At 43.9% G+C, this 12,020-nt stretch overlaps 1 protein-coding gene and 1 pseudogene across 2 annotated transcripts in view; one reads left to right on the top strand and one right to left on the bottom strand.

Annotated features, from left to right (window-relative positions):
* The window catches only part of GAB4 (GRB2 associated binding protein family member 4), a 36,196-nt gene that overhangs the window by 6,920 nt on the left and 17,256 nt on the right, over nucleotides 1-12,020 (bottom strand). The window contains 1 exon segment of the mRNA XM_032271423.1: nucleotides 289-539. Within this exon segment, the coding sequence (XP_032127314.1) occupies nucleotides 289-539 (251 nt within the window).
* On the top strand, nucleotides 9,436-10,408 carry LOC116544790 (annotated as a pseudogene). Its single transcript, XR_004266034.1, has one exon. The product of XR_004266034.1 is annotated as a dnaJ homolog subfamily C member 17 pseudogene (transcript).

Genomic DNA, 12,020 nt, shown 5'->3' with positions numbered 1-12,020 from the left:
ACCTGGGGATGGCAGCAGCAACGGACCATCTGCTACTTTCACTGACTGAAGGTCTCTGCTGAGGGCTGCCCCACTGACATGCTTCTGCCAAACTTGCCTTGGGCAGGGGAAGGGAGACTATGGGCCCAGGAGTGGCCACCGCTGTGGCACAGAGGTTCTTGTCTAACATGACTGTCCTAGGGATCTGATACACTAAGAGTGGGGTGCCCGGAACACCACTGTTGTTCACCAGGTGGCCCCCAAACTCTTGGCACGGGGTGCTGCTGGGTGCCTTGAAGGGGTACACACCTACATTATCTGCCTCAGATCCTGTGAGGCTGCCTCTGGTGTGGTCATGGGAAGCCAGGCTCCAGGGAGCTCTGCAGGGGCTGCCTCTGAATTCTGTATTGTGCTGGCTCAGCTTGGAAAGGCTATGGAAGCCATGGATGTGACCGCTGACCCCATCGACACTGTATCCACTAAGCTGTGCAAGATTTTGCAAGGCTGTGTGTCTTCTCATGAGGAATGAGGCCCCAGAGCCCTGGGAGAAGCTGACACTCCTAAGAGAGAGAAAGATGGGAAGGGGCAGGGATGAGAGGAGGTCAGGACTGCCCCAGGGAGGCAAGCAGGCAAGTTCACAGCCCCAGGTAGTGAGATGATGTGGAGAAAACACAGGACGAGGAATTGGGCAGGCCTGAGGTTTGTCTAGTTTGGGGCTTCACTACATTGTGGCCTTAGGCAAGGCATTTTCCTTTTCTGAATGCCAGTTTCTCCATCTGCAAAATGGTGATTAAAAGCTCACTTTGCAGGTTGTTTAGAAATCAGACTCTAGTATATCTAGAGTCTAATTCAATCAAGGCAAGACCTTATTTCTCTCACCCCCCATGGCTGTGATTAGCAGGGTGATCAGTTTTACCCCCACAAAACAGATAGCAGCAAACCAGGTACACCGACTACTGGTTCCCTGCTGTATCACAGAATGTGCATATCTGAATGCCCAGATATGCACACACACACACACACACACACATACACAAAAATACAGAAATTAGCTGGGCATGGTGGCGTGCACCTGTAGTCTCAGTTTCTTGGGAGGCTGAGGTGGAAGGATGGCTTGAGCCCAGGAGGTCAAGGGTGCAGTGAGCTGAGATCATGCTATTGCACTCCAGCTTGGGTGACAGAGCCAGACACTACCTCAGAAAAAAAGAAAAAAGTTTTAAATTAAAATGTAGGCTTTGGGAGCTACAGCAAGCAGTAAAAAGAGCGGCTCAGTGAGTGAGGAGGGAGCTGTGTTGGGTTCCAGTGCTGCCACTGATAGTTCTGTGTGCCTCCTTGATGGCCCCAGACACGAACCAGGTCACACTGATTTCCAAGGGTCCGCCTGGCTCTGCAGCTCTACAGCCTTTGGCTTTACGAGAGTGGTTTTGAAACTGGGTTCTACGTTCTGTGCGGGCGCTCTGGGAAACTGGAGGATGTAGTTCTGAGCAAGGACGGATCTAGGTCTTCTTCCTTATCTTTTATCTTATGATTCCTCCTAGGATTTCATGTGTGGAAAAAAGTAAGACTGGATCCTTATAGCACTGGTTCTCAGCCTCTTGAAGGCCACAGGCATCTTTAAGAAACTGAGCGAAAGCTCTCGGGGTGTCTCCCCAGAATGAGGCATGTCTCACATGCACATTTGCACTGTTTCTGTGGGTCACAGCCCCCTGAGGCCAATTTATGGAACTGCCTCAACTGTGTGCTCTCAGTCCATGGGGAGCTAATCCTTGGGGGATGTGGCCTCCGCTGGCTCAGAAGCTTAAAAAAATGAAGGGAAGCAGGTATGCAGGCCAGGCTACCTCCTCGGCCATCATGGGCCACTGAGCTTCACAGCCTTCCTCCTGGGCCTCTGCATTCCTTCTCCCTTTCTACTCCTCTCCACACACAAGACCAAGCCAACAGCGTGGGCCTGCATAACTGAACACTAGAGCATGCTGTTCACCAGCAGACAGGAGAGTGGAGGAAGACGCGGGGTCCTTGTGTTCACATTTGTCTTTGGTGCCTTGTCTTTGGTCTTTTGGAGTTTCCAGCTCTCTGGTGGATGTCCTACCTGGATTTGCTCCTGTGATGTTTCCTCCTGCCCCACTTTCCATCTGGGCCAGGCACAGTGGACACAGATGCCATCTGCCCTACAGGGTGGGTGTCACAGCAGTGGAGGTGTCTTGCACGCACACCACCACAATCAGGCAGGATGAACACATGGCTGCAGACCGATGTGGATGAGCCCTCCCTGGTAGTGGTTGAAAAGGAAAAGCCTTCCGCAAAGCCTTCCATCTCAGTGAGCCTGGAAGGATCAGCAGCAGCTGGCCAGACTAAAGATGAGAGAAGGGAAAAGCTGCTCCACTTGGAAGCAGCAAGATGCAGACCACAGCCTGGCAGTTCAAGGGGCTGCAAGCGGCTCAGGCTGAGAGATGACAGTGGAGAAGCCAGGCCAGCACTGAAGGGATCAGGAGCTTCGGAAGGATGTCAAGGTAGGGATGGAATGGGGGAAAGCACCTCACGCGTCCTGTGGTAATCTCACGCATATTCAGAATAAACCCATCATCCAAATCTATTTCTCCTGACTCTCTTGTCTTGGGAATGGCACCAGTCTCTCAATCCCGAAACCTGGGAGTTACCCACACATGACTTCTCACTCACTCACCAGTCAGCCCTAATGAGCCCGCCCTACCCATTTCCTCCTGATCCTTCTACTGGATCACAAAAGGTCTCATAACAAGTCTCCCTCTCATCTTCCCAGGGCCTCTCCAGGCCTCTTTATCCTGCCATTTACTTCCTAACCTCCCAGCTTAAACATCGTCGCCGCTGTCACAGAGCCTTTAGGATAAAGCCCGAGCTCCCGGCTTTATTCCATCCCTTCTCTCCAGTCTTTTCTCCCTAGCTCCCCTTCCCACCGAGGATCCACTCACACCAGATGTCACTGTGTCCCCAGTGTGCTCCTCTCAGTGACACTTCTGGGCTTTGTCCTGTTGTCAGCAGTCCCTGGAAAGCTCCTACTCCATTTATCCTTCAAACTCAGCTCAAAAGGCACATTTTTTAAAGCATCTCTTACACCCTCTACCACCAAGCACTACCAATCACCTGCATAACCGCTCTCGGAGCAGGCGGCAAGCTGCTATCTGCATCACGGTGCATGTTACTTATCTCCTCCACCGGACTGTGATTTTCCTGAGGAAGGAAGCCCTGTCTTGCTCATCTTTCTTTCCTCAGCACTCAGGTTAGTGCTTGTCACATAGTAATGAACAAATGTTTGCTGAAGGAACAAGCAAATAAATACAAAGCTACATAAGGAAAAGTTGGGTGCTGCCACACTTATTTCCTCAGCTTGGCCTGAACCCTTTGAGCCAGCAGATCCAAACCCTTTCTCCTTAAAACCCAAGTTCTTATGTCCCAGCATCCACCTGCCCCAGGTCCTGCTCCAGCTCGGACACTACTCACCCCGGAGCATGTCCCACATGCTCTAAACTCCATCCCTAGGCTCGCATGACTCGCCGCCCTGGAATGCTTCTCTAAGGCATCAAAATGTTACACCAAGTCCAAAAGAAGGCTTTCCATCTACAAAAGAATTACTGGTCCTTAATTCCCCTCCCATTTGAAGCACACCTTCCTCTGTGCCCCCACAGCGCCTGGGCTCCCATCAGGACCTGAACTCCTGCCGTCTTGTATGTGTTCTCAGGGTGTGAGCCTCCCCAGTCTCACCAGACCCTGTGCTCTTCTTCCCCGTTCCCACAGCACATGGGCCCCTATCAGAACATGGACCTTGCTCTGCCTTGTGTTGGTTCCTGGGTCTGTGTCTCTCTACTCCTAGCTGACCGTGTCCTCCAAGACAGCAGAGGGCCACATTCTGTGCCCTGGAATTATGCCTAGCTTATGACAGATGACACTGATGCATTTTGAGTGGGACTAATCATCGCTTCAGGCATGCCAACATGCCCAATTACCTACTCAAAGAACAGGAGCACCGTGCAAGCACCCAGGGCTCTGGACACCCTCCTCAATCCCTGCTGCAGTGTGCTTCCCTTGGACAAGAATCCGGAGGAGAATTGTGTGGACTCAGAGGTCCTGGGGACCCCATTACACACTCGCACGCGGCCAGCATTACTATGACGTCCTGCATTGCTTTTGTTGGATGGATACCTGGGAACAGTGGATTTGAAGACAGGCTTTTCTTCCAGGGCTGCAGGCTGACAGAAACCTCATGAAACAGGTAAGACCCTGTGTCAGGCACATGACATGTGATGGCACTTAACATTTTCCTAATAGGTCTGAGAGATGTGTTATCCCTGCATAGCAGATGAGGAAAGCAGTACGTGGCCAAGTAGGTACAGGGGGACACTAAAGCACAAGCGTGCAGGGTGCTTCCTGGAGGCTGCAAACAGTTCTGGAGGAAACACGCGCTCCAGACAGCAGCTCAGTGCACCTGCCCTCCCATCCTAGGCTTCCAGCTAGACAGAGATTAGGAGCGTGTGGGGCTGTCACACCACCTCCTGCACATTCTTTGGTGTCAATATCAACCCAGAGCTCCTCCCTGAGTTTCAAAAACGGTTTCCTAGTTTTTGCAGCCACTTCCTTTTGCACTTGGTCACGACATTTAAGTAAATAAAGGCCTTGAAAATCTAAATGATGGTGACTGGCTGATGAGAACTTCGTGAAACATATACAAGTCTTAAGACCCAAATCGATCAAGTGAAAGAAAGGATATCAAAGACTGAAGAGCAACTTAATGAAATAAAGTGTGAAGACAAGATTAGAGAAAAAAGAATGAAAAAGAACAAACAAAGCCTCCAAGAAATATGGACTATGTGAAAAGACCAAACCTACATTTGATTGGTATACCTGAAAGTGACAGGGAGAATGGAACCGAGTTGGAAAACACATTTCTGGATATTATCCAGGAGAACTTCCCCAACCTAGAAAGACAGGGCGACATTCAAATTTAGAAAATACAGAGAACACAACAAAGATACTCCTCGAGAAGAGCAACCCCAGGACACATAATCATCAGATTCACCAAGATTGAAATGAAGAAAAAAATGCTAAGGGTAGCCAGAGAGAACAGTTGGGTTACCCACAAAGGGAAGCCCATCAGACTAACAGCAGACATCTCTGCAGAAACCCTACAAGCCAGAAAAAGAGTGGGGGCCATACTCAACATTTAAAAAAAAAAAAAAAAACAACAGAATTTTCAACCCAGAATTTTACATCCAGCCAAACAAAGCTTCATAAGTGAAGGAGAAATAAAATCCTTTACAGACAAGCAGATACTGAGAGATTCTGTCACCACCAGGCCTGCCTTACAAGAGCTCAAGGAAGCACTACATATGAAAAGGAAAACCCAGTACCAGCCACTGCAAAAACACACCAAAATATAAAGACTGATGATACTATGAAGACACTGCATCAACTAATATGGAAAATAACCAGCTAGCATCATAATGACAGGACCAAATTCACACATAACAATATTAACCTTAAATGTAAATGGGCTAAATGCCCCAATTAAAAGACACAGACAGGAAAATTGGATAGGGTGAAGACCCTTCATTGTGCTGTATTCAGGAAACCCATCTCATGTGCAAAGACACATATAGGCTCAAAATAAAGCGATGGAGGAATACTTACCAAGCAAATTGAAAGAGAAGAAAAAGGCAGAGGTTGCAATCTGAGTCTCTGATAAAATAGACTTTAAAGCAACAAAGATCAAAAAAGACAAAAAAGGGCATTACATAACGGTAAAGGATCAATGCTACAAGAGCAGCTAAATATCCTAAATATATATGCACCCAACACAGGAGCACCCAGATTCATAAAGCAACTTCTTAGAGATGTATGAAGAGACTTAGACTCCCACACAATAATACTGGGAGACTTTAACACCCCACTGTCAACATTAGACAGATTAATGAGAATGAAAATTAACAACGATATTCAGGACTTGAACTCAGCTCTGGACCAAGCATCCTAATAGACATCTACAGAACTCTCCACCCCAAATCAACAGAATATACATACTTCTCAGCAATTCTAATTTGAATACATCAATTCTAAAATTGACCACATAATTTGAAGTAAAACACTCCTCAGCAAATGCAAAAGAACAAAAATCAAACAAACAGTCTCTCAGACCACAGTGCAATCAAATTAGAACTCAGGATTGATAAACTCACTGAAAACTGCACAACTACATGGACACTGAACAACTTGCTCCTGAATGACTACTGGATAAATAATGAAATGAAAGCAGAAATAAAGATGTTCTTTGAAACCAATGAGAACAAAGATACAATATAACAGAACCTCTGGGATACAGCTAAAACAGAGGGAAATTTATAGCACTAAATGCCCACAGGAGAAAGTGTGAAAAATCCAAAATCAATACCCTAACATCACAATTAAAAGAACTAGAAAAGCAGGAGCAAACAAATTCAAAAGCTAGCAGAAGACAAGAAATAAGTAAGATTAGAGCAGAACTGAAAGAGATAGAGACATGAAAAACCCTTCAAAAAATCAATGAATCCAGGAGCTGGCTTTTTGAAAATATTAACAAAAGAGCTAGACTGCTAGCCATATCAATAAAGAAGAAAAGAGAGAAGAATCTAACAGACACAATAAAAAATGATAAAAAGGATATCACCACTGATCCCGCAGAAATACAGACTACCATCAGAGAATACTATAAACACCTCTACACAAATAAACTAGAAAATCTAGAAGAAATGGATAAATTCCTGGACACATACACCTCCCAAGACTAAACCAGAAAGAAGTAAAATCCCTGAATAGACCAATCACAAGTTCTGAAATTGAGGCAGTAATTAATAGCCTACCAACCAAAAAATGCCCAGGACCAGACGGATTCATAGCCGAATTCTACCAGAGGTACAAAGAGGAGCTAGTACAATTTCTTCTGAAAATATTCCAAACAAAAGAAAAAAGGGGACTCCTCCCTAACTCATTTTATGAGGCCAGCATCATCCTGATACCAAAACCTGGCAGAGACACAACAAAAAAAAGAAAATTTCAGGCCAATGTCCCTGATGAACATCGATGTGAAAATCTCCAATAAAATACTGGCAAACTGAATCCAGCATCACATCAAAAAGCTTATCCACCATAATCAAGTCAGCTTCATCTGTGGGATGCAAGGCTGGTTCAACATGCACAAATCAATAATCGTAATCCAACACATAAACAGAACCAATGACAAAAACCACATGATTATCTCAGTAGATGTAGAAAAGGCCTTCAATAAAATTCAACACCGTTTCATGCTAAAAACTCTCAATAAGCTGGGTACTGATGGAATGTATCTCAAAATAATAAGAGCTACTTAGGACAAACCCACAGCCAATATCATACTGAATGGGCAAAAGCTAGAAGCATTCCTTTTGAAAACTGGCACAAGGCCAGAATGCACTCTCTCACCACTCCTATTCAACATGGTGTTGGGAGTTCTGGCCAGAGCAATCAGGCAAAAGAAATAAATGAAGTGTATTCAAATAGGCAGAGAGGAAGTCAAATAGTCTCTCTTTGGAGATAACATGATTGTATATTTAGAAAACCCCATCGTCTCAGCCCAAAAACTCTTTAAGCTGATAAACAACTTCAGCAAAGTCTCAAGATACAAAATCAATGTGTAAAAATCACAAGCTTTCCTGTACACCAATAATAGAGAACCAATTAATGAGTGAACTCCCATTCACAATTGCTACAAAGAATAAAATACCTAGGAATACAACTTACAAGGGACGTGAAGGACCTCTTTAAGGGGAACTACAAACCACTGCTCAAAGAAATAAGAGAAGACACAAAGAGTTAAACATTCCATGCTGATGGATGGGAAGAATCAATATTGTGAAAATGGCCATACTGCCCAAAGTAATTTACAGATTCAATGCTATTCCCATCAAGCTACCATTGACTTTCTTCATATAATTAGAAAAACTACTTAAAATGTCATATGAAACCAAGAAAAGGTTCGTATAGCCAAGACAATCTTAAGCAAAAAGAACAAGGCAGGAGACATTATGCTACCTGACTTCAAGCTATACTACAAGGCTACAGTAACCAAAACAGCATGGTACTGGTACCAAAACAGATATATAGACCAATAAAACAGAACAGAGGCCTCAGAAATAATGCCACACATCTACAACCATCTAATCTTTGACAATCCTGACAAAAACAAGCAACAGGGAAAGGATTCCCTATTTAATAAATGGTGTTGGGAAAACTGGCTAGCCATATGTAGAAAACTAAAACTGGATCCCTTTCTTACATTGTATACAAAAATTAACTCAAGACGGATTAAAGACTTAAACCTAAAACCTAAAACCATAAAAGCCCTAGAAGAAAACCTATGCAATACCATTCAGGACATAGGCATGGGCAAAGTCTTCATGACTAAAACACCAAAAGCAATGGCAACAAAAGCCAAAATTGATAAATGGGATATAATTAAACTAAAGAGCTTCTGCACAGCAAAAGAAACTATCATCAGAGTGAACAGGCAACCTATAGAATGGGAGAAAATTTTTGCTATCTATCCATCTGACAAAGGGCTAATATCCTGACTCTACAAGGAACTTAAACAAATTTACAACAAAAAAGGAACAACCCCATCACAAAGTGGGGCGAAGGATACGAACAGACACTTCTCAAAAGAGGACATTTACTCGGCCAACAAACATGAAAAAAAGCTCATCATCACTGGTCATTAGAGAAATGCAAATCAAAACCACGATGAGATACCTTCTCATGCCAGTTAGAATGACGATCATTAAAAAGTCAGAAAACAACAGATGCTAGAGAGAATGTGGAAAAATAGGAATGCTTTTACACAACGGTGAAAGTGTAAATTAGTTCAACCATTGTGGAAGACAGTGTGGTGATTCCTCAAGGATCTAGAACCAGAAATATCATTTGACCCAGCAATCCCATCACTGAGTATATAACCAAAGGATTACAAATCATTCTACTATGAAGACACATGCACATGTAGGTTTATTGCAGCCCTATTCACAATAGCAAAGACTTGGAAGCAACCCAAATGCCCATGAATGATAGACTGGTTAAAGAAAATGTGGCACATATACACCATGGAATACTATGCAGCCATAAAAAAGGGTGAGTTCATGTCCTTTGCAGTGACATGGATGAAGCTGGAAACCGTCATTCTCAGCAATCTAACACTGGAACAGAAAAACAAACACTGCATGTTCTCACTCATAAGCGGGAGTTAAGCAATGAGAACACATGGACACAGGGAGAGAACATCACCCACCGGGGCCTGTTGGAGGGTGGGGGGGCTAGAGGAGGATGGCATTAGAAGAAATACATAATGTAGTACGATTGCGTCAGGCGGGAACCATGGCAGTGACCAAGGAACCCTTACAGATGGACCTGTACACGCTGCCCATGGCAGTGACCAAGGAGCTCTTACAAATGGACCTGTACGCGCTGCTAGGCATTGAGGAGAAGGCGGCGGACAAAGAGGTGAAGAAGGCATATAGGCAGAAGGCCCTCTCCTGCCACCCAGACAAAAATCCAGATAATCCCAGAGCAGCTGAACTCTTCCACCAGCTTTCTCAGGCCTTGGAGGTGCTGACCGATGCTGCAGCCAGGGCTGCCTATGACAAGGTCAGGAAAGCCAAGAAGCAGGCAGCAGAGAGGACCCAGAAACTTGATGAGAAAAGGACGAAAGTGAAGCTCGATCTGGAGGCCCGGGAACGGCAGGCCCAGGCCCAGGAGAGTGAGGAGGAGGGGAGCCGGAGCACCAGGACACTAGAGTAAGAGATTGAACGCCTGATCTCGAGAAGAGGGTTCCCGGCAGCTGGAGGAACAGCAGAGGCTGATCCGGGAGCAAATATGCCAGGAGCATGACCAGAGGTTGAGAGGAAAGACAGAGAATACTGAAGGCCAAGGAACCCCCAAACTAAAGCTAAAATGGAAGTGCAAGAAGGAGAATGAGTCAAAAGGTGGCTACTCCAAAGACGTCCTTCTACGGCTTTTGCAAAAGTATGGTGAGGTTCTCAACCTGGTACTTTCTAGTACGAAGGCAGGCACTGCTGTGGTGGAGTTTGCGACCGTCAGGGCTGCGGAGTTGGCTGTCCAGAATGAAGTTGGCCTGGTGGACAACCCACTGAAGATTTCCTGGTTAGAGGGACAGCCCCAGGACACCATGGGCCGCAGCCACCCAGGACTGTCAAAGGGCTCAGCGGTGTCGGACAGGGACTACGAGCGCCTCGTCATAATGCGCATGCGCCAGGCGGCTGAGCAGCAACAGCTGATTTCACCGATGCAGCGGGAAGATGAGGAGGGGCCGCCCACATTGCCCCAGCTCCTGCCACCCGCCCCCAGCCCTTTTCTTCAATGTCACCAATAAAATTTTTTGTTTAAAAAAAAAAAAAGAAATACATAATGTAGATGATGGGTTGATGGGTGCAGCAAAGCACTATGGCACATGTATACCTATATAACAAACCTGCACATTCTGTACATGTATCCCAGAACTTAAAATATAATAAAAATAAATAAATAAATAAATAAATTAAAATAAATTATAGTGTGAAGTAGAAAAAAATCTAAATAATGTCCCTAAAAGAAGTAGAAAAGAAAAAAAACAAACCCCAAATTAGAAGGAAATAAATAATACAGTTCAGAGCAGAAATAAATAAAATATCAATTAAACAGAAACTTTGGCTTTTGAAAAGATAAACAAAATTGACAATCCTTTAGCTAGATTAACAAAAAAATGAGTGAAGACTTAAATAAAATCAGAGACAAAAAGGTGAAATTACAACTAAGACAAAAATTCAAAGGACCATCAGAGATTATTATGAGCAACAACAACCAAAAATTGGAACATCTAGAAGATTGGATTAATTCCTACACAAATACAACCTAGCAAGGTTGAATCATGAAACAACAGAAAACCTGAACAGACCAACAAGTCACAAGATAGGAGCAGTAATAAAGAAGCTCCCATCAAAGAAAAACCCAAGACATGATGGCTTTTTCAGATGTCTACCAAACATCTTGAAGAACTACCACCAATTCTTCTCAAACTATTCCAAAATATTGAGGAGGATGGAATACGTCTAAACTCATCCTATGAAGCACTATCTTGGTATCAAAAACAGACAAAGATACAACAAAAAAGGAAACATCCCTATGTTTATAACAATATATTATGAAGATAATTCATCATGATCAAGTGAGATTCATCTCAGGGATACAAGGAGGGTTCAACATATACAAAGGAATAAACATGATACACCACATTAATAGATTCAAAAACAAAAAGCATAAGCTCATTTCAAAATATGACAAAAAGTTATCTGATAAAATGCTACAAACTTGCACAATAAAAACTCTCAACAAACTACGTATAGAAGGAATATACCTCAAAACAATAAAGTCTTTATATGTAAAACCCACAGGTACCATCACACTGAACAGGGAAAAATTAAAAGCCTTTCTGCTAAAATCTGGAACAAGACAAGAATGCCCACTTTCACACTGTTATTCAACATGGTACTAGAAGTCCTAGCCAGAGCAATGAGAAAGGAGAAAGAAAGAGCATCCAAATTGTAAAGGAAGAAGTAAAATTGTCCGTGTTTGCAGAAAATATAGTCTTATATTTAGGAAAACTTAAGCCGGGTGCAGTGGCTCACGCCTGTAATCCCAGAACTTTGGGAGGTTGAGGTGGGCAGATCACCTGAGGTTGGGAGTTCAAGGCCAGCCTGACCAACATGGAGAAACCCCATCTTTGAAAAAAAAGAAAGAAAACTTAAAAAGACCATGCCAAAAGGCTATTGGAACTGATCAATTAATTCAGCAAAGTTAGAGGATACAAAATCAATGTGTAAAAATCAGTAGTATTTCTATATGCTGTCAATAGCAAACTGTCTAAAAACAAAATTAAGAAAGCAATCCCATTTACAGTAGCTACAAAAAATACTTAGAAATAACCTTAAAGTGAAAGATCTCAACAATGAAAC

This window comes from Sapajus apella, unplaced genomic scaffold (genome assembly GCF_009761245.1).
Source record: "Sapajus apella isolate SASKATOON/1434 unplaced genomic scaffold, GSC_monkey_1.0 scaffold231, whole genome shotgun sequence".
Lineage (NCBI taxonomy): Eukaryota > Metazoa > Chordata > Mammalia > Primates > Cebidae > Sapajus > Sapajus apella.
The sequence above is the reverse complement of the archived record's forward strand: the minus strand, read 5'-3'. Positions and strand labels throughout refer to the sequence as shown.